We start from the raw sequence: 27946 nt of genomic DNA on the forward strand, positions 1-27946 counted from the left end.
TTGTCCTTTCAGTGGCGGCGGTCCAAGGGAGAGGGATTGTTGGCCTGCTAGTCATGTGATGCGAGGAGTTTCCGGTGTGGTGTGGAGAGAGCCGGAAGTAGTAGGTGAGTGTGATGTTTATGTGCAATGTGTGTTATGTGATGTAGGCGCTCAATGGTAGTATGCCGGTCGCCTGCCTGGCTGGGTAATGGTGTGCTCTGTACTCAGTGGGTAACAGCAGGGAGTTCCAGGCTTTGTCCAGGAGGTTGCTCCTGAGGAAGTGCATTATACCCCTCATCTTCACTCTGTGTCAGCCATAGGCGCCCCCCTTATTGTGTACATACAAGGAATACGAGTATGTTCACCAGTCACACATGGCTGTGTGCCCATCGTACAGGCACCGCAGAGTTGACAATCTATGGTGTACAGCACTATCTGGGCTCATCTACCAAACATGGCTTCCAGGAACACTTCTTGTCTCCCTTCGTTGGATTCAACTGTGATAACTTCTCCAGAGCCTGTTCCTTTCTTTGTGTATACAGAATAGGGCCACTTATCCATATTCATTACAGCTGTGATAATACCATCAGCACTACCCATAACAGTCCTGAGAAGCGGCTCCATCCATATGGACACAATTTACAAGATTAAAGCGTTTGTTATTCACAAAAACACAGATTCTGTTCCTTTAAAGCATGTTATACAGCACAGCCATTGTGCTGTGTTGTTTGGCACCCTGTAACACCTGGCTGATCCTACCTGGCTATATCCTCCCCTCTGCAAACAGACCACGATAATCATGGCTGCTGAGCTCCTGACATTGTGGTCTGATTGTGTGCCTTCATCACCCGCAGCCTGCTCTTCTGTGTCTTTCTCCTCTGTCCTCCCCATCTTTGCATGTGACAGTGCCGCCCCATCCCCCTCCTGCCGCAGGAATATACAATATATCTACATACTATATGTGCTGTCTCCTCATACAGTGCCCCACTGTCTGTGTTTCATAAAAAAAAGTATCTCCCGGCGATCACGCAATGTCTCCTCTCCTCCTGACTACAGCGGGTAAACCTCAGCCCGCCTGCTGCTTCTGCAAGACGGGCAGAGAGGAAACACAGCTGATTACACGAGCACCGGGAGCCGCCGTGAAATACGGTTAAGGAGGATTTTTTTAATGAAACACAGAGACAGTGGGGCACTGTATTAGGAGACAGAACAGATTATGTATGTCATGGACCTTGAGATATTAAAGTGTTTCTACTTGACATATGTTACACAGGAGAGGGACATTCAATGCAAGGCTTTTGAAATGCTAAGTGGAACCAGCTTGCGAAATACCTTTTATTGAGAGGAAGGATCTCGTCACAATGTAAACTACTGAAAGTGGTTTAACAGCCACTTTAAATTGGTATTAAACCCAAAACCAAAAATATATTTCCGCGTACCAGTCAGATTTTTTTTTTTTTAATGCTTTTTACACTCTGTTTTCACCTGGTAATCTGACCAGTAACACACCTCCTGTATTAGAGTGCCTACACTCTGGATGAATGTGCACAGGGGGGGCAGCAGCATTGGCAGTCTGGGGGGGGGTAAATGTATTAGCAGAGTTAAATGCACTAACAAATTGAAGCCAAACTCCAGCTCACACTTTTTAAGCAGTTACAGTACATGTTTTGTTCCATTTGAGATAAAAGTTTCACATGAATAAAAGCTGATCATTGTAAGCACACCTGTCGGTGTTAAGTTGGCCATTGATGGATCCGAATGTACCTCCTTCTATGGCCGTTCCTGCAAGAGAGAAGTCAATAGTCAATTTAATGAACAGCTTCTCTTTAAAAAAAAAAAGGCATAATGTGCTAGTACGCATCACATACTAGCCCAGTCACCGCTGAGGGGGCTGTCCTACTCCGTGAGTGGCCAGAGCTGCAATGATGTCACTCCCACTCATGCGTGCAAGAGCCCTCTGTTCCGGCAAGAAGCTCTGAAGTTCCGGCATGATACGCCTGACCTTCAGAGCACATGCACCACTGACCTTAGCAGCTGCAATCCGATTCCCATCCAAATTGATAGGCTGGCACTGAGATATGTGAACTGAAATGGGGTGTCATTAACGTTGTATTGACGCTCCCAGCAGTTTGCATATGGCAGTGTGAACTGCCTTGTGAGTCAGGTGCGATGCTGGAGCCCGCAGTGTATTTGCAGCGTTCCCGCATCGCACCTATGTGAACTGAGCCTGACAAGTTAATTTACAGTGCTGTATTTACAAATATACTATTATTGTTATTTATTTTTTAGAGCCGTTGTGTCTCTATCGCTGTCGCCATGGCTGAATACTCTAATGTAAAATCCACCAAGCTGGTGCTGAAGGGAATGAAGGATAAGAAGTAAGACATTGTGCCAATTCAATTTGTAATTGCTTAAAGCGGAGTTCCGGCCACAATTGCACTTTTTAAATATAAATATCCCTGTAATACACAAGCTTAAAGTAGAGTTACACCCATAACTATAACATTACATCAGTAGTTTTAAAAAAATGTCATTAGTCCTTTATGAAAATTTTTTTTTTTTTTTAGATGCCTTCAAAGTGTTGTTGCTTGGCAGAATAGTTAATCTTCCCACTTCCTGCACCCAGGTGCTTAATGCTTCCTAACCTACACCGCACAGACTCCTGGGAATGTAGTGGGTGTAACTTTCCAGGAGTCTGTGCACTCCCCAGTCTCAAAGAATCATGTGACTTGGACAGCACAGGTGCTGAAACCTGATCTGACACTGCTTGTACAGCACTGAGCATGTGTGAGATCTGCAAGGCTGAAATCCAGGAAGTCATACAGTCTGGCTTCATGATGCCCACACTTAAGATGGCCCCAGTCAATTTCTATTTTATAAAGTGTCTAAATGCTGTAACAACCTAACAAAACAAACCTTAGTTTACAGACTAACTTTACTAGAATACATTAAGCTTGTGTATTACAGGGGTATTTATATTTAAAAAGTGAAATTGTGGCCGGAACTCCGCTTTAATGTATTTAGACACTTTATAAAATAGAAATTGACTGGGGCCATCTTAAGTGTGGGCATCATGAAGCCAGACTGTATGACTTCCTGGATTTCAGCCTTGCAGATCTCGCACATGCTCAGTGCTGCACAAGCAGTGTCAGATCAGGTTTCAGCACCTGTGCTGTCCAAGTCACATGATTCTTTGAGACTGGGGAGTGCACAGACTCCTGGAAAGTTACACCCACTACATTCCCAGGAGTCTGTGCGGTGAAGCTTAAGCACCTAGGTGCAGGAAGTGGGAAGATTAACTATTCTGCCTAGCAACAACACTTTGAAGGCATCTACAAAAATTTTTTTTTCGTAAAGGACCAATGACATTTTTTTAAAACTACTGATGTAATGTTATATTTATGGGTGGAACTCCACTTTAATATCTATCCAGATTCTATAGAGATGTAATGTAAACCACTACACCGCATCATGATTATTTATTTTAGTTGATACAAATTGTTTAGAATGGTTTCCTTAGGAAGTTGGATAAAAATATTAGACCATCTGCTTTGCTGTTCCACCCTTCTTTTCTCTTCCCTCTTTTCTGAAGAAACAATGACTGAAGATGATTTGTTCCCTCATGCTCCCACTGGGGCAGAGATCTTATCTCTATCTCCAGATCATATTTATGGTACTCTCAAGGGCTGTATTTTCTGTGTTATACTGGAACACCAAATTAGTTTATTTTAAGCCTAGTACACACAATCCGAAAATTGTATAAAAAATCGATCATTCATAGCTTTTGAGAGCAGATCAGGACAAGTCATGCAAAATTATCCGATGGGACAAGCACAAACATTTTTCTTGTACGATTTACATTTAATCAGTGCAGTGTTAATCGAAAAATACATTATAACACATTACATAACTTCCAAAGAATTTTTGTAACTTTAGTAACCTCATCATTTTCGATATAAGAAAAGGATGCAAAAAAAAAAAAGACGATCATTCATCCAATAGGAATTTCCGCAGGTTATTTCTCCTATTAAAGCTCTATTATAATTGTACAAAATCATGATGTACTGAACAAATAAATGAACGTTTCTATGCTGCATTTGACCAGCTGACATTGGCAGAAAACTGGTGGAGAAGTGATTTAGAAATCAGTTATTTACTGTATATTTTTCATGTAATGTCAGTTTTTCCTTGAGGAAAAAGAAATGTTGGTGGCCAAGTCACTAAAGGTATAACCTATAAGGAATGTTTACAACTTTATTTTTTCTTAAATGTTGAATAGGTAAGGGGAGAATTAAAACCTCTGTCTTTTTTTTTTTTTGCTGCCTGAGTCCTGTTGTAGAGATTTCCCTGTACTTTCTGTCTTGGAGATTTAACAGGAAGTCGGAGGAAGTCTCGAAGTGAAGGGAATCCCATAGGGATGCACTGGTATCGGTATCGGCGCCGATACTAGCCATTTTCGCTTGTATCGTTAGACGTGAATATGCTCCGATTACGGAAACTGATACCGGAAATGACGTCGATTGGAAAATGACCGCCTCGTCCTCCCCTCCAGACAGTGCCACCTCCTCCTCCCAGTGGCATCGCAAGGTGCAGGCCTGCCCAGCCTAACAGCCCACAAGCTCTGTCTCCTCGCTGCACACCTCCTTCCTCCAGCTCTGACTTCCATCCACACAGAGCACCTGATTCGGGCTCTCTCTCTGCAGTCTCAGTCTCTCACTCCCTGTACCATGTCTGCAGTCTCAGTCTCTCACTCCCTGTACCATGTCTGCAGTCTCAGTCTCTCCCTGTACCATGTCTGCAGTCTCAGTCTCTCCCTGTACCATGTCTGCAGTCTCAGTCTCTCCCTGTACCATGTCTGCAGTCTGTCTCTCTCTCCCTGTACCATGTCTGCAGTCTGTCTCTCTCTCCCTGTACCATGTGAGCAGTCTCTGTCTCTCTCTCCCTGTACCATGTCTGCCGTCTCAGTCTCTCTCTCCCTGTACCATGTCTGCCGTCTCAGTCTCTCTCTCCCTGTACCATGTCTGCCGTCTCGGTCTCTCTCTCCCTGTACCATGTCTGCCGTCTCGGTCTCTCTCTCCCTGTACCATGTCTGCCGTCTCAGTCTCTCTCTCCCTGTACCATGCCTGCTGTCTTCCTGTACCATGCCTGCAGTCTCTGGCTGTCTCCCTGTACCATGCCTGCAGTAACTTCTGCCTGTTGCCTCCTCCTTCCCTCTACCAGCTGTCACCTCTGCCCCCATGTCTACCAATAACTCTCCTATCCCCATCCTCTTCCCCCCAGCAATCGCAGCCTTTTCCATCCCAATGCTCCCACCCCACAATCCCTATTTCACGCCACTCTCAACTACCTTGCCTTCATTTACCCCTCCACCACCCTGCCGTCACCCAACTCCCGAACAACCACCCCCTGCCACCTCCCAAACCACCCCTCTTCCTAGGCGATGGGTATCGGTATCGGCGAGTACCTGCAAAAAAGTATCGGTACTTGTACTCGGTGTTAAAAAAATGGCATCGGTGCATCTTCAGAATCCCTGTTCAGGCAGTCCCCGAGTTACAGACATCTGACTTGCATACTACTCATACTTACAAACAGAAGGAGACAACAGGGCTGGAGTTGCACTTGTACCCGTTCCAGCTGGCATACAAATTCATCTTCTGAACAAACCTACAGACTCTATCTTGTTTGTAACCTGGGGACTGCCTGTATTGGTTATCACCAGAACAGGTTTCTCCATTGTAAGATATACCTTCACCTTTTTGTTCTTGTAACATTTCTAATGTTCTTGATTTATAATTTTGGCTAGCCAACACGTGCTTGGATAACTCATAGATTCCTCCATCGATGCTAAACAGCACATGGGTGGAGCAATCCTTCCTGCTGGCTATTGTATTTAAAGAGGATGTCCGCTGAACAAAAAAAATATTAAAAGTCAGCAGCTACAAATACTGCAGCTGCTGACTTTTAATATCGGCACACTTACCTGTCTTGGAGTCCAGCGCCGTCCGCAGCAGAGGACGAGCAATCGCTTGTCACTCTGCTGCCCCCCCCCCCCCCCCCCCCGGCCATCCTCAGTGAGGGAACCAGGAAGTGAAGCACTCCGGCTTCACTGCCTGGTTTCCTAGGGCGCATGCGCAAGTTAAGCTGCGCCTGCTGATTGGCTCCAGCTGTGCTCTGGGAGCCGAGTGTTCCCAGAGCACAACAGGGGGAGGACGGGAGGTGACGTCCTGCCCGCAGTCTGCCCGTAGACTGTGGCCGGAAGTGGGTGCAAATACCTGTCTTTAGACAGGTATCTGCACCCTCCTCCCCCCTGAAAGGTGTCAAATGTGACACCGGAGGGGGGGAGGCTTCCGATCAGCGGGAGTTCCACTTTCGGTTGGCGCTCCGCTTTAATGTAGTCCTCTGTTCAGACAACAATTTGCTACCCAGCTCCTTGGATTTTTTCATTTGAAGTTTATCAATCCAGTTGGTGCTGACAGAGGCTGGATCTTCCTAGCTAGGACACTGTCAGACAGCAATAAAAACCTATGAATTAAGTGGAAAGGGATGTAGAGTGTAATAACATATGGGGAATAATTTACTAAAACTGGAGAGTTCGAAATCTGGCGCAGCTCTGTATGGAAATCAATCAGCATCTACTTTTTTTTCTTCAAAGTTTAACTGAACAAGCTGAAGTTAAAAGCTGATTGGCTATCATGCACAGCTGTGCTAGATTTTGCACTCTCCAGTTTTAGTAAGGCCCCTTTCACAGGGGGCAGCGAAGGTGCGGTGGCGGTATAGCGCCGCTAAAAATTGCGGCGATATACCGTCGGAATTGCCGCGGGAATCGGCCGCTAGCGGTGCGGTATTAGTCCCGCTAGCGGCCGAAAAAGGGTTGATACTGCCTGCGGTTTCCCATTGTTTTAGATGGGAAGGAGCGGTATACACACCGCTCCTCTCACCGCTCCAAAGATGCTGCTAGCAGGAGATTTTTTTTTCTCCTGCCAGCGCATCGCCTCAGTGTAAAAGCCCTCGGGCTTTCACATTGAGAAGGCTGGGCAGAAGTTTTTCAGGCGGTATTTAGGCGCTATTTTTAGCGCTGTACCGCCTGAAAAACTCCTCAGTGTGAAAGGGGCCTTAATCATCCCCATGGACTCTACAATTATAGACTATTCAAATATTTGAGTTAACGGGGAAAATATATGGGGATTTGTGCTTGTGCCTCTTCTCTTAAATAATGTTTTTGCTATAGTGTAGTGCTTTTACATATTTTGGTATAACAATAAATATTTTCTATTTTTTTACTTTTGAATGTGATGGCTTAAAATTTTCATCTCCAGTGACCCTAATGTAACAATAAGAACCTGACATGAGTTCTAACCCTTCCCTACTCCAGCCTGTCTTTTATTTTTATTTTTTTGCTCCTACTAAAAATGTGTCCCCTTTCTTCTCAACTATAGGACAACTATAGGCAAGAAGTAAGGAGATGTATAAGGATGTGAGAATAAAGCTTCGTACACACGATCCGATTGTTGGCAGGGGATTGTCTGTTGACAGACTCTTGTTCTAAAATCTGACCGTTGGTACGACAATTGTTGTCCAACTTTCGGTGTTGGATGGCAGGCTACAGGCTGTTGTCTGATTTGTGTATCGTCAGTACACAAGCCCGTCACACGAAAGTCGAAAGTACAAACACGCATGCTTGAAATCAATGCTCACCAAACACAAAATTAGCAGAGGTGGCTCAAGAGCTGAAATTCCTCGTAGTACATCACTATGTTCTTGTTTGTTGGCCAACAATTGTGTACCGTTTGTATGCAAGACAAGATCCAGGCACACGCCCTGAAGACAAAAAACTGACGCTCGGTTGCCAACAATCAGATGGTGTGTCTTTAGTCTCATTAAATTCATGTAAAACGTCAACCTAGAAAATGTCACTGAAACCAGGTGTCCCAATTGTAAGATTTCCTCCCACCACTTCTTCCCGTGTCAACAGTATTATTTTAGATATCACATCAGTTTCTGTTCCAGTGCTCAGCAGAAATTCTCTGGATCAATTGAGAGGGAGCATCTTCCCAGCAACAAGAAGCTGACAGGGACTTCAATATGAATATTCTTTAAACAAAGCTTTTCTTTCTAGTAAGAAGAAGCACAAAAATAAGAAAAGAAAGCTAGATGAATCAGAAGAGAATAAACTGGACATTGTCGGTAAGTCTGTCGGGTTACTACTTTTTTTTCTCCGCAAGATGTATTGTACCTGTATATAGAAATACACCTAGTGAATGCTAACCTCCTCTGCTAACACGCATAAGTTCTGTTTTGGGGGGGTTGTATACAAATACTGTAGGGGGTCCACTACCCAACATGATATCATGAAAGATGGTGGTCAGGAACCACATGAGTAGTGGTAAGCCAGTTGTAATTATAAATAACGTGTTTTTTTTTTTTTAAACAAAATATGTACACCTTACCCTTTTATGGCTAGTGGAGCATTCGTTAACTGGACATTAACTCTATGAATAATTTGCCTGCCCTCATAATAATTTGTACATTGTTTTCTAAAGAAAGAAAAACAAAAGCTTTTACTGACACACTTTTTTTTTTTTTTATTAAATCCTTTAATAAATATTGTATCTGATAATTTCAGTATTAAACAATGACACCTACAGCCTTAATAGTTTTAGTGTGTGAATTATTCTGTAGTCTGCATATGATTACAATGATTGGCTATCATGTTGATCATGACCAGGAGCTGCACTGATTGGTTTCATATTGTTAGCGGACCTTTTGGCTGTCAGTAACAGGACGGTCTGACAGCTAGGAGCGCATATCTGTCAAACGAGGAATGTAGATCAGTCTACAAATTTGAGAAGCATAGCAAATCCTATTTTGGACCATACACTTGTTGCTGCTTGTGTACTAACCTCTGCAAAGCCCAATTTGTGTCTAGCTAATTGTTAGTCTGCATTGCAAACTGCAGAAAAACTGAATGTAGACGCAATGTTTACACTGGCTTGGGCATGTGGTTACAGTTACCAAAGTATACAGAAAGAAAAGGCTTAGAAGATTGTGTTTGCAGAGTGGCTTGCTCTTCCTAAATATATTGAAAGAGCTCATGTAGTTTAAACATACACTTATCCTTTAAGTTCTCTATTAAAATAACTAATCTCTGTATTTCAGGAAATTGGTGGACAGTCAAATGTTTTGGTGACATTTCAGGGATGGTAGCCATTGAAATGGACAAAGGAGCTTATATCCATGCCCTTGACAATGGTTTATTTACTATAGGCGCTCCACATACAGGTAAGCAATAACTCCTTTAATGTTGGAATTTTTTATTTTATTTGCTCACGTGTTAAAATGCACAATTTGCACCAGAAGAAATACCCCTAAAAAACATATCTTTCATGAAAGCAGAGACCCTATAGAATAAAATAATGAAAGGTGCTTCCTTATGTCATACAATAAATGTACTACTGTTTATCCAATCTATATTTTCAACAAAAAATACAATCAGATTGTTTTAGTGCATACAGACAAAATATAATATAACTTTTTGGTAAAATATAAAAGAAAAGGTTGCATTGAGTAAATATATATCATATGTGTCCAGACTCAAAATTACCCACACCTGTAAAAATGACAAAATGATGGTAGCCAAAGTTGTCCATAGGGGACACTTTAAAGGCTTATACAGTTTATCGATTCAGAATTAACAGTAAATGATGGTCCTGGAATTATTTCTCTTGCTCTGACGTGCACAGCGATACCTAATGTGTGGTGCAATCTTTGTTTCGGTACGTGTGAATATTTGGCACATGCAATTGGGGGGGGGGGGTACTTTTTCAAACTTCTTTGCTATCACAAGGGGGCTGATAAGGTGCCCGGTTCTCTCTAAAGTGGTACTAAACACACACACACACACTGTTTAATTTACATGATCCATTCTGTATGTGAATTGTGGCACTGTAATTGTTAATAAAATAAATAGTACCTAATTGAGAGATAGCTGTCACATGACCCAGCCTGTCTGTAGAGAATAAGTGGCAGGAGAAGTTTCTAGTTGTCTGCTACTGGTCACATGTTAAAAAAAAATGTAAGTAAAAGTTACACCTGAAACAGTGAAAGGATTAAAGTCACTTATTAATTCGCTTCTAGGACATATTTGCATCATAGCATTGCTATACACATCTATTCACATGAAACATTTATATACATTAAAGTACAACTAAAAGCTTTGGTATCACAGTCTCTGAACAAGTCCCAAAACCAGCTGAAATGTGATCCACAAGCCTCATAAAGTAAACAGAAAACGTCCTTTACCTTCCCAGATAGTGGCAGCGCTTCAGCAACAGAGGCAGCACTGTCAGTCCAAAAGGTGTGGGCAGGACTAGGTGTGGCCATGTACTGATTGTCAAGCTACAGGCTTATGGATCAGCAGTGACAATGCAGATAGCCAAGTGCAGTGGCAACTTCAGGAGCAGTGCATCTACTCACAGGAAGCTGCATTAGGTGGACTTCATTGGCAGGATCAACAGATATTGTGCTACATAGCAGTGAAAAAAGGAGACGGCTCATGCCTGCCAGTTTTCAGGACTGCTTGCATGATTTCAGTTGATTTATGAGGCGGTACAGGGCACATTTTGCTGCGGTTTTATCTGCAGTCACTACCAAAGATCAAGTAATTGCATGAGGATAAGGCAAGAATATGAACCATGCTTCGAAGGGCTGACAGGAAATCCCTGTCACCACATAGCCTTTTCAACTTGACCTGGCAAAACAGTACTTGTGTATGCATGATCTACAACCTAGGTAAAAAATAGCATTCAGTATTTTTATTCTAATGATAAGCATGGATTCATGAATTAAAGGTGAATTCAAATACATCTTAATTACCACTCTTTAGTTGAATATAGTAAAAAAAATCCATAAGTACTTCACAAAAGTATCGGTCCGCTATCATATTTATATTAGAATTCAATGTAATGATATGCAAAATGCATTGACTGCAACAACCAATCAGATTTTACCTTTAAACAGTTTAGAGCAGTGAGAATAATGGTGGGCTGATTGCTTGCCATTTGTCACAGTATCACCTTTGGTAACATATTACGTGTTGCACACGTATTTGGAGTGCAACATGTCACATGTTATCATAGAGCACATGCATGTTCCACTCCAATCCCCATGCAGTGACAGTGTACAGGGAATCTTCTCCCCATACCCGCTGTCACAATTTAAAGAGTGTGGCTATGTAGGGCTCAGCCCACATGGTAGCCTCATTCATTTCCACCAATCTGTGAATGAATGAACTACAACTACAGTCTTCTACTGCAGCAGAGACAGCTTGTAATTCTAAATGAACTGCGTGGGCGCTAGTGAGATATTTCATTGATCATCGTGCTCGTCGATAATTGTTTGCCTGTATGTGAGGTACAGGCAGACAGCTATACTGAGAATTTTTTTAGGAGGCTGGTGTTGCACCTGCAATCTGCTGTATATGGGTGAAAGCTGCACGCTCCAGGAAAAAATATAATGCACATTTTTTCCCCTCAAAAAATATGTGCATTCATTATTTATTTTTTATTTTTTTAAGGTGATCTAAGCCTTTAACATTGAAACGGAAGTGCGTTTATGAAATTGTGTGTGTAATCCCTCTCTATTATAAGAAATCATTGTCTGTCTTTGTAGACCACATTGATCATCACTTGAGTTAACAAGGATTAACTTTTTTTTTGCCTTTCTAGATGATTCTGGTCCAGCTCCACCAGAACAATTTACAGCAATAAAATTGTCAGATAACAGGTAATGAGCTGGTTATTGTACATAAATTGGAGGTGGGTGTTTGTTATGAATATGCAATATAGCATTTAGCCTGATCTTATACAATTTTTAAGGAGAACTATGTAATCCATGAGAAGATCATCTCCCCCCAGCTCGCTGTCACAATCTAAAAAAAACAGTATTCTGTAACTGTGAGAGAATTACAAACTTTGCAGTTGTCAGCTTTTAGTTCTCAACAAACTACCATGGTGCTGTTTTGCACTCTAAGTAGTTCATTGAGCTTCCTGTCATTGTGTAACTGCCTGCCCATATCGGAGGTACAGGCAGACTGCTACACAGACAGTCTTCAGGACCGTGGCATTACACCCATGATTTGCTGGTTGTGTGTGCGAAACTTTACTGACTCACAACAAAAAAAAAAAAATGCATATTTTTTTTTTACCTGCAAAAAGATGTGCATTTTTTTTTTTGTAAAGGTGGACTTATTCTTTAACTTGTTACATGCTTGTTTAGTGACTCAGAACTAAATCCAGAGACAGCCAGGTAATAGCAACTACCTGTATTGCTTGGTAAAAAAATGTTATTTAAAGTAAATCATTGTTTTTGTTTTCTACAGCATGTACCGTATATACTCGAGTATAAGCCGAGTTTTTCAGCACATTTTTTGTGCTGAAAATGCCCTCCTCGGCTTATACTCGAGTCACCTTTCTCCCGGACCCGGTACCGGCTGGCCATAGGTCTCCTGGACCCCAAACTTGGCACACTTGTAGTCCCACTGTTCCTCTACAAGTGTTTGTTGTCCGGGGGACCTACGGCCAACCGGTACCGGGTCCCCAAAGTCCGGGACATCAGGCGCAAAAAGGTGAGCACCGATTTTTCAAAGCCAGGCACCTCTTCCATAGACTCCAATGTTAAACGGTGGGGACCCGGTACCAGCCGGTCGTAGGACCCCTGGAACTCGGCGCACATGTAGACCCATTTCTCCTTTTACAAGTGTGCAAAGGTTGTTGTCTGGGGGTGACCTATGGCTGGGGAGCAGGGCACCCCTTCCATAGACTCCCTTGTTAAACGTCAATCGAGGCATGGGCACAGTGAGGCATGGACACAGTGAGGCATGGACACAGTGAGGCATGCACATGGACACAGTGAGGCATGCACATGGACACCCTAGCCTTTTACTCGAGTCAATACGTTTTCCCATTTTTTTTGTGGTAAATTTAGGTGCCTTGGCTTATATTCGGGTCAGCTTATACTCGAGTATATACGGTATATGGTGGTTTTGTAATATCGCACTGCATGAAGGCACTACAAGTGGGCCTGTACTTTGCTCATGCCGGGTAACAGCAGATTTACTATAATGCTAGTTTTAACAACCGCAAATATTTTACTTCATTTGTGCACAGTCTGTCAGTGAAGAAAAGAAGCGTTGTGTCACTACTTAAAACTTACAGGGCTGACAATGTATTTCCAAACCACATGTGGCATTGTTAGGTGCCTAAGCAGCCAGTCATTAAAGTCCACATCCTCCTACATACATCTAGGAACCATTAATTTTTCTTCTCTCTGGGCAGCTTAACAGAAGGTAAGTATGTTGTGTTAGTGGGGACACCAATAACCTGTTACTTTTCCATGCATGGGCAAAGAACAGGCCCTCTTTAAGTGGCTTCATGCAATCTGGTGTTACAAGGAGACCATATACTTGCTGTACTCACAATACAAATTTGTGTTATTTTGTGCACAAATGTTGTCAGCCCTGCAACAATATCATTCTAAACTTGGTCTTAATTTCTTATGCATTTTATTGAGTCTTGTCTCTTAAAGGATTGCGCTCAAGTCTGGTTATGGAAAGTACCTTGGCATTAATTCAGATGGACTGGTTATGGGCCGTGCAGATGCTATTGGTGCTAGAGAACAGTGGGAGCCTGTATTTCAAGAAGTAAGTACACTATTATTAACTGATGTCCATCAGTAGTGTACAGGTGTTTTGTCTATGTGCTTCAAAGTACAGTAAAACTTTGGGTGATGAGTAACTTGGTCTGTGACTGTTTTTCAAGATGAGCAATTTTATAAACTTTGTAGAAGCATGTGGTCACACTGGGTAGATTTAAAGTAGTGCAATTAAGCCCGACTTCAACCACTACTTCAGTGAGATTTGTAACCATTTGATGTGACTTCAGTAATAGGGGCAGTCCATGTCACAGGGAGGAATAGTGATATTATGAACAAAAGTTTAACTAGCAAAGGGTTAATATTTAACTTTTTTCAAGCTCAAGTAAGAGAGGCGCCTCTAAGTGTAGCAATATGTTTACATTTAATGAAGGTACAACATTTAGAAACTCACATGTTTTATTATTAAAACAGGCACCTCTAAGTAGGCAAGCATCCAAGGGAAAGCTGTCCACCTAGACCGTCCTCCGCACCACCAGCTCTCGCCGCTGCCAGTCTGCAATTGTGACCGGGAAGACTACCCTGCAGTTGAGCGATCTGAAAGCGAGGCTTGAAGCGATCGTGGAGCACAGCGTGGAACGAATGACGTTGATGGCAGTGGCAATGCGGAGGACAGTATGTGGACAGCTTTACCCTGTATGTCTGCATATTTAGATGTGGAAAACAAAAAGTGTAGCGCTAAAATATGTGTGAATTAATTATGTAAATATAACAATGTAAATGGTCATAAAAAATAACACCAAGTGATCATAGTTCATAAGTGGTGATAAAGTACATAAATGAAATCATGAGTAAGGGGTAAGTCTCAATAAAGATTCCAAATCCAAAAAGTCAGAGCAAACGTGACTAGTGTGGAAAATGAATTGAAAATTGATAGCAGATCCACCACCAAAGTGAAGATGGGAGGCTTACCGGAAAGCGTGGACTCCTCTAAGCATATACTTAATGAGTCATATAAGCTTATAAGGTGACGGTATCCAGATTCCAAACCGTTAAGGTAGCAGACAAAGGTGGAATTCTAAAGGGATCCACTCCTTAGACAGTGGGTGGTAGACTATGGACGATGATGCCAATAGTAGCCAATGAAGACCGTGGGCACTTTCAGGAAATCCGGAGGCTCAGAGTGTAACAGGTAGGAAAGGAAAAACGAATGCGTACATAGTGTAATACCGTTATAAAATACTTTACTTGACATCAAGAGATAAAACATTACACTCACATTTCAGTAGTCATGAAAAAGCATGTAGCGATATAGCAGTAGAGTCGGCATGTATACTGACGCGTTTCGATCAATCGATCGTCATCTGGGGCGCTGACTTACTGCTAAAATAGGTCCAAATATATAGATGTACCCCCCTACCTCAATCATGGCTCCAGCTTGGAGGCAAGCATCCAAGGGAAAGCTGTCCACCTAGACCGTCCTCCGCACCACCAGCTCTTGCCGCTGGCAGTCTGCAATTGTGACCGGGAAGACTACCCTGCAGTAGAGCGATCTGAAAGCGAGGCTTGAAGCACAGCGTGGAACGAATGACGTTGATGGCAGTGGCAATGCGGAGGACAGTATGTAGACAGCTTTACCCTGTATGTCTGCATATTTAGATGTGCCTGTTGTAATAAGCAAGCATGTGAGTTGCTAAATGTTGTACCTTCATTTAGTCCCGGTTCACACCAGTGCGCCGTGCGATATCGCATGTGATTCGCACTGCAGTGCAAATCACATGCAATGTCTGTGCGACGCGATTTCAGCCATACAGATAGTATGGCTGAATTTGGACCAAACTCGCATAGGACCTTTTTTTTTTTTTTGTGTCTGCACCAAAATTTGATCGCATGTGTGTTCACACCTATGCCATTCGATTCCTGTCTGAATTGACAGTTTGCACTGAGATATGGGAACTGAAATGGAGGTGTTATTAACTTTGTATTTACACTCCCAGCAGTTCGAATGGTGCAGTGTGAACTGCCTTGCGAGTCAGGTGCGATGCAGGACCCCGCAGTGGATTCGCATGGGTTCCAGCATCGCACCAGTGTGAACTGAGCCTAAATGTAACCATATTGCTACATTTAGAGGCACCTCTCTTCTCTTTTATACTCAGTAGCTCCTGCTGGATTCTGCTTTATGCATTTCCTTTTGACGCTTATTTTTTATGGGAAGTTTCCATTATCTGTTATGGGAAAATTTGCTTTGTTATACGAGTGCTTTGGATTACATGTCTAGGTGAGCTACCGTTGTCACTTTGTTTTTTCTGTACATTTTATATGGAAATATGTTCATGGGTAGATAATACATAATTTCTATTTCCTGTGCCCTCAAGTATATATACGCCATAGTATATTTACCATTGCAATGGTGGCAATGGAGGAGCTCTGGTCTGGGAAAAAAAGAATTAAAAGTCAGCAGTAAAATACTGTAGCTGCTGCCTTTTAATATAAGGACCCTTATCTTTCCAGCGATGCCGGCACCCTGAGCTTATTCTTCAGTCGGTTTTGGGTGCAGGTTCCAGCATCTTCACTATCATCCCAGAAGGCAGCGGGGAGGGGCTGGAAATACTTGGAGATCGCTGCAGCAATCTTACCAGGAAGTGGGAGTGGGCACCTGTTAAAACCAGGTACCTGCCCCCCCCCCCCCCCCAAAAAAAGTGCCAAATGTGGCAGTGGTTTGGGGGAGATTCCCCTTTTGGGTGGAGTTCCGCTTTAAGTTCCCAAAGTGCAAGGTATGGGGTCCTGACTAAGATGGAGACATTGATAGAATTGATCTTTTTTGAATCTTAGGTTTTTCATTCTGACTAGACCATTTTGAATCAGAATTGAAAGAATTGTTGTTTTCCTCAATTGAAATTCAAGATGTGTTTGCCATGTAAACATTTCTTTGTAGTGAAAAATGGTTACTATATAGAAACCATTGTTAATCCAACTTCCACTGTAGATATGTTTGCGTATTAGGTGAATAATGAAATAATGAAAAATCACTATTGGGTATAAAGCATATTACTTTAGTACTGAATGTAATATAACAATATGCAATTATTTTCAGGGGAGAATGGCTTTGCTGGCATCAAATAGCTGCTTTGTTGGCTGTAATGAAGAAGGGGACTTGATAGCACAAACCAAGACTGCTGGTGAGGAAGAAATGATTAAGGTATGTTTTATCCCATTTTTATATTCCTTCATAGAAGCAGCATCTAAAAATATAAATTGTTATATTACATCTGTGTGAATGGTTCTTATACAGGATACCCGTTGGAAAAAATTCAAAACTTTTAAGCGCACCTACAAAAGCGACAACAGGGGGGTGTAGACAGTTCATGCGTGACTTTATTAGCATTAGTCTTTAGAGACCTATATGCAGTGTTTTCATGGTTGTCTCGCCTTGTATTGTGTTCACTGTTCACCATTAGTCACTCTACAGTTATGTTTTCCAAAGTCCTGTTAGTTGCTACTTTTTTGTACAGATCACCTTTTCCTTCTTAGTTCAGACATTCTCTGCTCATTATAGATCCGATCCTGTGCGGACAGAGAATCAGGAAACAAAGATGATATTCCTGATGAAGACAGAGGCAATGTAAAACAGTGTGAGCTCAATTATGTGTAAGTAGAAATATCCAGCTTATTTGTAACTCCCATTTCATGACTATTGTCTGTGATTTCTATTGGAACTACTTTAGTATTTCTAGAGTAACATGTATAAACTGTGTGCATTCTCGAGGGAATGTGTAGTCTTTTACTATGTTTCTCCTGCATGTGAATGGGATCTGTGTAAAGTGAACATGTGACCAGGCTTACAGACATTTTAAGTATTTGCAAATTAATCTCAAGCAGTAAATGGGCTTTACAACAAACCATCATTGACCTCTGTAGGTGCAGGCACTGTGGAGTAATTCATCCTTAAAGGATCACTAAAGGAAAAAAAGTTTTTTGCTGAAATGACTGTTTACAGGGTATAGAGACATAATAGTTAACTGATTCCTTTTAAAAACGATTAAAAATAGATAAAAAGCAATCATATAATGTGCCTCCTAGATGCAAAAACGAAAGTGAAACTAGTTTAGTCTTTGCATGTTATTTCAAGCCTCTGTGCTGGACAGTGCCATAGAGAGTCATGGCTAGGAAAACGAAACTAAAGTCTCCCATGACTTTTTTCATAAGGAGCCAGACAACCAGGAAGTGTCCACAACAGAGCAGAATTACAGCAACATCAGAGCAAAAACGAACAATGAGGACATGAAACCAGGACTGCAGTAAGGTAAAGGAAGCTATTTAGCTAAAAAAAAAAAATCCTTTAGTGACCCTTTAAATGTTGCCACATAAGTCATTCAGGTTTTTCTCTCAGAAGATCACCTCACACCACTCCTAGAGCTCGTACTTTGTGCTTTACATTCAAGTTTAAGATGCTTGAAGGCTGCATGAGTAATGTTTGGGGAGGAGGAGCGGAGAAGCTAATCTAGCTAGAAAAACAACTTCAGGTTTTTGCTGTTAAATGTTAGGATGAATTACTCCAAAATGCCTGCAGCTACAGAGGTCAATGATAACTTGTTTTAAGCTCATTGCTTAAAACATATAAACATCCATGGATGGATGTTTATTACCTGAGCGTCTTAGGAGGAGGAATGCTGCCTATGACCCCAAGAACACCATCCCCACTGTCAAACATGGAGGTGGAAACATTATGCTTTGTTTTTTCCTGCTAAGGGGACAGGACAACTTCACCGCATCAAAGGGACAGGGGACGGGGCCATGTACCTTCAAATCTTGGGTGAGAATCTTTCTCTCAGCCAGGGCATTGAAAATGGGTCCTGGATGGGTATTTACAGACCTTAATCCCATAGAAAATATGTGGAGGGAGCTGAACGTCGGCCTCAAAATTTTTATGACTTGAAGAGGATCTGCAGAAAGGATTGGGACAAAATCCCTCCAGAGATATGTGCAAACCTTGGTGGCCAACTAAAAAAAACATCTGACCTCTGATTGCCAACAAAGGTATCTCCACCAAGTACTAAGTCATGTTTTGCAAAGGGGACAATACTTTTTTCACTCATTAAAATGCAAATCAATTTATAACTTTTTTTAAATGCGTTTTTCTGGATATTTTTGTTGTTATTCTGTGTCTCTCTGTTAAAATAAACCTACCATTAAAATTATAGACTGGTCATTATTTGTCAGTGGGCAAACATACAAAATCAGCAGGGGAATACTTTTTTTCCCTCACTGTACCTCAAAGTGAAACTTTAATTTATAAAATGGGCGAACAGGCAGGATTTTTAATGCAAAAAAAGACATTTGTCTCTTCTGCATTAATATACATAGCGGGGGGGTAAAGGGAGTACGTTGGCTTATAAATTAAGGGTCACCCGATTAAAAAAATTATGGAGTAATATCCTGGCATGACCAAGGAAATGATACCCCCAAGGCCTATACTCCGGGATCTCAAAATAATTTTCAAAGTAAAACGTGTAATTTTCTTGCCACTATACAAAAGATAGTTTCAATCTTCAAAGCAAAGAAATTTGCTTGGATTTTCCACCAAGTAACAACTGTCTGTAGCAGCTCCTTATTTTAAAGAAATATTGTGGTTTTAATTAAACTAGTGTTCCTCTTTAACCAGTTAAGGACCGCGCACGACTAAATACGTCGGCAGAATGACACGGCTGGGCATTTTCACAGTAATCGGTGCATTTTTATAGCACTGGTCACTGTAAAAATTACAATGGTCCCAAAATAGTGTCCGATGTGTCCGCCATAATGTCACAGTCACAATAAAAATCGGTGATTGCCGCCATTACTAGTAAAAAAAGAAATTAATAAAAATGCCATAAAACTATCCCCTATTTTGTAGATGCTATAACTTTTGCGCAAACCAATCAAACGCTTGCGTTTTTTTGTTTTTTTTACCAAAAATATGTAGAAGAATACGTATGGGCCCCTAAACTGAGGGAAAAAAATGTTTTTTATATATATTTTTGGGGGATATTTATTATAGCAAAAAGTAAAAAATATTTTATTTTTTTCAAAATTGTCGCTCTATTTTTGTTTATAGCGCAAAAAATAAAAACCGCAGAGGTGATCAATTATCACCAAAAGAAAGCTCTATTTGTGGGGAAAAAAGGACGTCAATTTTGTTTGGTAGCCACATCGTACGACCGCGCGATTGTCAGTTAAAGCGGCGCAGTGCCGAATCGCAAAAAGGGGCCTGGTCTTTTTAGCTGCATAATGGTCCGGGGCTTAAGTGGTTAAAGTAGATTCAACCCTAATTGCTTGACATTTAGGTTTAGCCTTTTTTTTTAAACATAATAATCCCTAAACATTCGATAAACATATCTCGGCCGCTGCACACCTCACCTGGGCAGAGTGGTTAGCAGGTAAAAGCAGCCTTGGCTTGATTCATCCAGGCCACATCCCCAACCTGTTTTGCCCCACCCCCGGAGCTTAATTATGGAGATTTCATTATTTAATCCCTGAGGGGGGCAGGGCGAAACATGTTGGGGACGTGGCCTGGATGGAGACTGCCTTTATCTGCTAACCAGTCAGGCCAGGTGAGGTGTGCAGTGGCCAGGATATGTTCACCAAATGTTTAGTGATTATCTTGTTTAAAAAAAAAATAAAGGTTAAAACTAAATGTCAAGCAATTAGGGGAGCACAGAGAAATATGTTGGGGGCATGGCCTGGATGAATCGAGCTTAGACTGCTTTTACCTGCTAACCACTCAGGCCGAGCGATGCCAGGATATCTCTTCCTATTTCTGCAGTGTGCTTTGGGTCTGAATGGACCGCTCCTCAGCCTGCACCCTCATTAGTCACCGTTATCCATTGGACCTTTATAGTCTGAGGGGGTCCCGTAAGCATTTATTGTGGGTCAAACTAAACATTTGGAATTCTATTTAGAAAAAAAAAAAAGCATGAAAAATTTGCCCTTTTTATTAACTGGTGAAGAATATGTACCTAAGCTGTAGTTAGAAAAATCTTTCTTCATACATGGTCTGTATTGCACCACTCTTGTTAAATAAATGCTTATGTTGAGTACATTGACAACCCCTTCAGATGCCTTTTTAGCAAATGATTACATTGTGCTGGCAGATAAGCTGTTTACATTTCTTTGAGTAATGTCACACACTGTGCTTGTCACTTATCTACTCTGAGTAATGTGTGACTAGCACGGTACGACTATGCACATTACACCGGCATATTACAGTTGATTACTTTTTCTATCATAAAGAAGATGCCATTTTCAAATTATTTGCAGGCTTATGTGACATTAAGCTTGAAATATTATGCATTTATTTCCTCCTAGAAATGCTGTTTTTATATGACATCACCTTTTTAAATGTATTCAATGCAATCAGCATTGTACGTACAGAAAAGTAATCAATCACAAGGGTTCATGCACCAAATGTTCTCTAAAGAGACCTTTACTTGTCCTCAAGCCTTGAGGATCATCTGTATTAGCGGAAATTTAAATGATTACAACACCCAATGTGTGAAGTTTTATTTACCGAGATTGTCCTGTGCAGTATTATCAACCTCATGTTGTAATCACAATTGTTAATATTATCATGCTATTCATTGTTTCAGCAAGAAATTTCAAAGTTTCCAGGATCGTAAACTAAAAGTGAGCAAAGAGGATCACCGGGAGCTTAAGAAAGCTAGGAAAGATGGAAGCTTTCACGAGACACTTCTGGACAGGTGAATTATTATTTCCAGTGCTTGATGCAATGTGTTTGTCCCAGCCTAAGAGGCAAACTCAGTTGGGCAGAATCTAATAGCTGAGAGCAGCTATATCATTACAAAATAGTATTTCTCTTATCGTCCATGGACGGACACAGCTCCTTAAATCTTGACAAATGGGTTATGTTCCCTGTTTACAGGAGAGGACTAGGCAGAAACATGTTAAATGGTTAAATACATGTTACATTAACAGAGTTGAATAGCCCCGCCCAGGGTCGGTCCCTGCAGACATAACCCTCCTCACTGCAGCATGCAGCCTCAGTTTTGTTCTGCCTAGCAAAGGAGAAGGACGTATGGCTCCCTTTGGGCCCAGTGCCCTGAGGAAAAGATTTTTTTTATTTTTTTGTCTTTTTGACTTCTATCAACTGTCGGCTGAGAGACAGGCTGGATATTATAGATCCTTGTAGTCTTCTCAGTTCGGCCAGCGAGCGTGAGCACACCTTTGCAAAGAGGCTGGGTCTGCCACGACATGCCCCATGACTCCTGGGGTGGCCAGTGAGCTTTGCTCCAAGGTCCGCACATGACTGGGCTGTGGTGTTGTCTCACTCACAGTGGACCGGACAGACGGCTACCTCCATTGCGGTTGTACGCATGTCTGGTATGCGTCAGTGAGTCGTCTCGTGGACGGGTGAGTACAGTCCCTCCCTCTTAGTGGGGTGGTAAGGCTGAGCATTCCTGGGGTTTCGGTATCCTCCCTTCCCTGCTCCCTTTTTTTCCCTCTGCTGTTTTACAATTGCTGTCGGGGTGGGGGGGCACCTGGTTGAGGGGACTGTGCGCCTGGCCTATGTTTTTTTTACTGCTGGGGTCCGCTTTTCTGTAAGTTTTGGGGTGCTGGGCAGCCTTTCTAGGCTTTCCCCTTTTTGAAATTCTGTGTTTTGCCGCCGTTCTGGCAGCGCTTGCGCCATTTTTTTGTGGATTTTCGGTTTCTATAGGAAATCCCATTGGCGGCCAATTTGTTGTAGCTGCGCTGTGATACAGCATATTTTGGCCGCGCCAGGCTCCATATGCTGTGCTCCGCGGCCATCTTGCCTGAGTCCTCGGCCTCTAGTGTTGATTCCTACGGCGCGCAGTGCCGTTTTCCTCACACAGCACCTTACAGCTTCCTCACGGTTTTCTCCTCACATACACACACAGAGGTGTGCGGGACACAGGCAGCGGCGGTGAGCAGTCTCCCCCCCACCCGGATCAACGCAGCAGGAGTGGGTTTTTTTTTCTGTTCAGTCTAAACTGGGCCCTGGGAGTTTTTTACTTAAATAATGGAGTCAGTGTAGCTCAGTTTATCTGTAAGGACAGGTGCTGCATGCACCTACATGTTGTCAGTATCTGGGTCTTTCCCCAACATGCTGGTGATGGCAGCAGGTTTTTAGCACCTGGGATTCCCACAGAGGCTTTATTATTGGTCCTGGACACTTTTTTGTGCCAGGGTGGGGGCCGACTGCGGACGGGCGGGGGTTAAAAAGAGTGCCCCCCCCGTTATCCCCTGGGGAATGCTCTGTAATAGAGCCGTGGACCAGATACCTGGGTCGGTGCAGGATAAGGCATTATGGGTGCGTTTCTCACTGCTGTACAGGACTCTCTTCAGCTGGTTAGTGCAGCTGGATTTCCGCCGAGGACTCTGTCTTTTTTGGTTCACAATTCAGACCGCTCTGTGTAGGTTTTTTCCTTCTGTGCCCTTCCTTCATAATTTCTTGGATGCGGAATGAGAAAAGCTGCTGAGGGCTTTTGTAGTCCCTGACCGCCGGGCAGTTCAGTGCCCCTGTTGAGAGCCATTTCAAGAGGTGGGCTTCTTCTCCGGTGGTGGACCCTCCAGGTGTCATGTATAGGTGACCATTCTCCCTATTGCGGGGAACCCTGCTTGTATGGATCTGACTGATAGCAGATCCAAAGTATTGACCCTTTCCATGTTTCCATGCTGGGGTCTGACTGGCGGCCTATTGTGGCCGCTACTCTGGGGTCTCAGTCACTCACGGAGTGAGCATTTTGCACCAGACAGCAGAGGAGCGTGACTCTCCCCCAAAGTTATTAGGCTAGCGGACCAGCTGGTCCAGGGCCTCATATAGGTCTGTTTCAGAATGGTTTGGTTTTATGCACACTGACACCAATCTGCCTGGAGCTTGCATTGTCGCTCCCTGTATCTGCGTGGGTTTCCTCCGGGTACTCCGGTTTCCTCCAAGGGTGTGTGCATACACCTACATAATATTCATACACACTATGTGTGTGTATTATTTATGGGAAACCATCCCAGGCCATCAAAGGCCCAGCTAGGGGTTTAATCCGTCCCTGGGTGTGTAAGCGATCACGCCGGCACCCAAATCCTGCCAATGTATGTAACCTTCCCTCACTGTCTCTAGGTGGGGGGGGCATCTTGCAGGTTCACAATTCGGTAAAACCTTCCTGCTCTCCGACCAGTGGGTCTGCAAGGTGGTCTCTTTGGAGTACTAGATCCACAGAACAAAGTTCTTTCCTCGTGTCTTCCTTGCTAAGACTTGCTAAGCTGCGGGGTAATTTTACTTTTCCTGCAGGACGAGAGGTTTGGGGGTTTTCTAGGGGCCTCAGGCCCTGAATACCTTTGTGAACTTCAGGTAGTTCCGCATGGAATCCTTTCGTTTGGTTGCTGCGCTCCGTTCGGGGGACGTCCTGGCGTCCTCGGACATCAGGGACGCATACATGCATGTCCCGTTTTGCGCATGTCACAGTGTTCTTTCTGTGCTTTATGGTGAGAGAGGGTCTCTGTCAGCACCATCGGTTTCCAGCTAGGAGCTTGCACTTATCCTAACTTTGTTGGGACAGCGAGGCTTTACCTCGTTGGCTACTTGGACGACTTTTTTCTGAGAGCATCTTCTGTCTCAGACCTAGCGGATGTGTTATTCCCATTCGGACCCTCCGAAGATTCGGGTGGGTGTTAAACACCAGAAGGTGTGGCTCAGTGGCAGCAAGCCCACCTTCCATGTATGCGACCCAGGGTTCAAATCCTGGGCATGCTAGGTTCCGACTCAGTGTTGGAGTATCTAGGGTTGACCCAGACTCCTCAGTGGCGAAGGTCCTTCTTCCCCTGGAGAAATTGCAGACTCTTCAGTCTGCGGTGAAGGTATTGGCATCACGCAATCGGTCTTCTCTCCGGGCACCTGCTGGTCCAGGGCCTGTGGGTAGCCTCCTTCGAGGCGGTACTCTATGCCCAGTTCCACACTTGGGTTTTCCAGGGGAAATACTGTCCAGGTGTTAAAAATCGATTGTCTCTGAAATCATCAGATTCCGGTGTGCCACCTTGTCAGAGTCTTTCTGAGTTGGTGACAGGGATCCCCGACTCTTCGGTCCGGGAAGTTTTTTCTTCCTTCCAGTGGTCGGTATTTACGACGGATGCCAGCCTCAAGGGTTGTGGGCCTGGGGGGTCCCGTTGGGTCTGAGTCGCTGGACTTGTGTGGATCTGCGGCCACACCTCCCTGTATGTGCCCGCTCTCGTCTGGCCTCAGTAGTTACCCAGGGTCGGGCCTGGCTAGGGCCTGGATGGGTGACCGTCTGGGTCCACCAGGTGCTGTGGACCCTGTCTACCGGTCTTTGTCCTATTCTAGGCAATCAGGCTATGTTTCTCCTCGTGGTCGAGGAGGTTACAAGGTTGTTCGATCTGGTTTTAGCTGGACAACGCCACGGCAGTGACTTCGGTCTACCTTCAGGTATACCAGCGGGTGGGCTACTGGAGTCGCCAGATGCTGGACCAGGGTGTCTGGTCTTTGTGCTGGGCTCCCTTGCAGGTGACCCTCGCAGGGCATGGATCACCTGGCCGCTCGTCTCCACCGCTAGGGTGTCAAAGCTAGTGGCCAGGTATAGTGATCTGGTACAGACGCGTCAGTGGCGCTGGTGGCCCTGTGGGGTCTGTATCGGCAATTTTTGCCGTTCCGCCATTGTAGTGCTTCCTCGGCTGCTCCACGGAGTGGAGGCTTAGGAGATCCCGATGCTTCTAATCGCTCCAGCTTGGCCTCAGCATTCTTGGTTCGTCTACCCTGGCGTTTGCCAGGGCGGGAGGTACCTCTGTCTCAAAGGTCCCATGCTTTCATCCTGTTGTACAGTCACTGACTTGCTCAACATGGCTATTGGAAGCCGGACTTTAGAAGACCGGGGTCTGTCAGACTCGGTCATCTCAACAATGCTGAGGGCATGGTAGTCTTCTTCCGGAGGATCTACTGTCACACCTGGCAGGCCTACATCTCTTGTTTTTTGGGTTCGATTATGTAAGACTTCATCAAGGTGAAGGCATTATCGAATTACTTCTAAGAAATGGATAACTTGTAGGAAAAAATAAAAAAAAGAGAGAGAGAAAAAAAAACATAAAGCAAAACACCACAGATGATGCAAAACTGTAAATGGAGACGAAGGCAAGCATTAAACTATGATCTGGTCTCTAGTGCTCGGTTAAAGTTGAAGTGGTAGGGGGGAAAAAAAATGACCTTTCCTTTTCAAGCTGCAGCCGCTGTAATATTCTGAGAATACATTGCTATGTGGCTACATGGAGTTGTTCTATACACAGAGTGTGTACTGACCACTCCCCAGAAACATAATTTTCTGCTTGTGTGATTGGCTCGCCAATTTTCCCAGAAGTCTGCCTAAGGTACAAGTCAGATATCAGGCATCCCCTGCAACAAAAATGTCATAAGAGAGATACTTTCAATAGGAGGCTTAAGAGATGCAGGCCCAGCAGATTATGAAACCACTCCCATTAGACCCAATTAGTACAGAGGCACAGACAAACACTTGGAATTTGTCATTGCCAGTAAAGGATTCTCAATAAAAAATTAACATTTTGTTTATGATTATATTTATTTGTCCAATTACATTTGAGCCCCTGAAAATGGGGGGACTGTGTATAAAAATGGTTGTCATTTCAAAAAATTATACTGTACTCGATATTTATTTTAACCCCCTTAAATTAAAGCTAAAAGTCTGCACTTCAAATTAATTTGGATTGTTTCGCTTTAATTTTATTGTGGTGGCATACAGAGCCAAAAGTATGAAAATTGTGCCCGTGTCCAAATATATATGAACCTAACTGTATATTACAGTATGTGCTTTAATACTGAACTCCTGACCGATTGAATTTTAACTGATAGTCCCGGTATAGTAGAGCTCAGAATGAAAGAACCCGAAGCAGCACAAGTGGCCAATTAGTTATGCCACAGTGTAAGGAGCATTCTCCTTTTATTGTCCAGTCACAGGTTGGGGGAGAGACAAGGTCTGTAAGCGTTAAATAGCTGTGGCAATGAAAAATGTGGTCTTTTGCCCAACTGAATAGTACTGTGCTGGCAGAGCTGTGCAAATATCAGCACTGGGTTGACAAAAATGCAAATTCTTTGTCAGGAAAATACACTCATATTTATGTATTTCATACATAGGAAATTTTCCAGCAGGGCAGTTGTACAGAAGTTGAACAGTAGATCGAACAATAGATCGACTTCTGTACAACCACATGTACATGGCAGTTCCTGCTGAACTTTAATCCATCTATGGGCAGTCAGGGCATTATTGCATCGTACAATATTTCAGTCTAATACTGTAAAACATACAAGAGTGGAGCGCATATGGATGACCTCTGTGTTCTTTCATTATGCAGTCACAGGCTGGGTCGTTTCCTGGCCAAACTGCATTTTAGTCAGCAAAAATCACACAACTGGTTATTCTGTCTGAACTGCTGCTGTTTGACCAAAATTGGCCTCAGTCATCTACTGTCAGGGAAAATGGCAGCTTGTGAGAACATGCTGATGGTTTATTATTCACAGTTGCAGTATTGCATGAACATAAGCAAATGTTTCTCATGCACACAGTATATCACAAAAGTGAGTACACCCCTCACATTTTTGTAAATATTTTATTGTATCTTTTTATATTATATTTTATTATATCTTTCATGTGACAACACTGAAGAAATGACACTTTGCTACAATGTAAAGTAGTGAGTGTACAGCTTGTATAACAGTGTAAATTAGCTGTACCCTTAAAATAACTCAACACACAGCCATTAATGTCTAAACCGCTGGCAACAAAAGTGAGTACACCCCTAAGTGAAAATGTCCATATTAATATGCCCAAATTACACTTTACATTGTAGTAAAGTGTAATATCTTCAGTGATGCCACATGAAAACCATATAATAAAATATTTACAAAAATGTGAGGGGTGTTCTCACTTTTGTGAGATACTGTGTTTGTTTTTTTTTTAAGTTGGACATATACATGGGTCATATTATTAAACCACAATAAAACAGCTACAAAACTTTTTTTTTTTTTTTTTTTTGGCAATTTTACAGGAGATCGAAGCTAAAAGCGGACAGATACTGCAAGTGAAAACCATCACAAGATTTTTGTTCCATTTTTTTTCCTTTTTTTATATATAAGTGTTTTTATCTATCGTGTTAACTGCATTGAAATATTTTATTAAAATTTTGCAACATGGATAAAGTGTTTGTGAGCACAAATCATTTGGGTGTTGAGTCTGTATCTGCTGTGCATTCTTCCTAACATTGTTATTTAAAAAAAAAATCAAAAGGTAATTTA

At 42.8% G+C, this 27946-nt stretch overlaps 1 protein-coding gene across 2 annotated transcripts; it reads left to right on the forward strand.

The window, feature by feature from the left end:
* Positions 1-27858, forward strand: FRG1 (FSHD region gene 1). Of its 2 annotated transcripts, none has more exons than XM_040334471.1 (10): positions 1-104; positions 2269-2357; positions 8096-8163; positions 9136-9258; positions 11703-11760; positions 13561-13675; positions 16721-16825; positions 17183-17274; positions 21252-21362; positions 27700-27858. In XM_040334471.1, exons 2-10 carry the CDS (start codon positions 2296-2298, stop codon positions 27734-27736), a joined length of 771 nt encoding a protein of 256 aa, XP_040190405.1. In that variant the 5' UTR covers positions 1-104; positions 2269-2295; the 3' UTR covers positions 27737-27858. The 2 variants fall into 2 exon arrangements, with proteins under 2 accessions (XP_040190405.1, XP_040190412.1); XM_040334478.1 differs by lacking the exon at positions 1-104 and adding an exon at positions 114-184.
* The last annotated feature ends 88 nt before the right edge of the window (positions 27859-27946 follow it).

Source organism: Rana temporaria, chromosome 1 (genome assembly GCF_905171775.1).
Source record: "Rana temporaria chromosome 1, aRanTem1.1, whole genome shotgun sequence".
Classification (NCBI taxonomy): domain Eukaryota; kingdom Metazoa; phylum Chordata; class Amphibia; order Anura; family Ranidae; genus Rana; species Rana temporaria.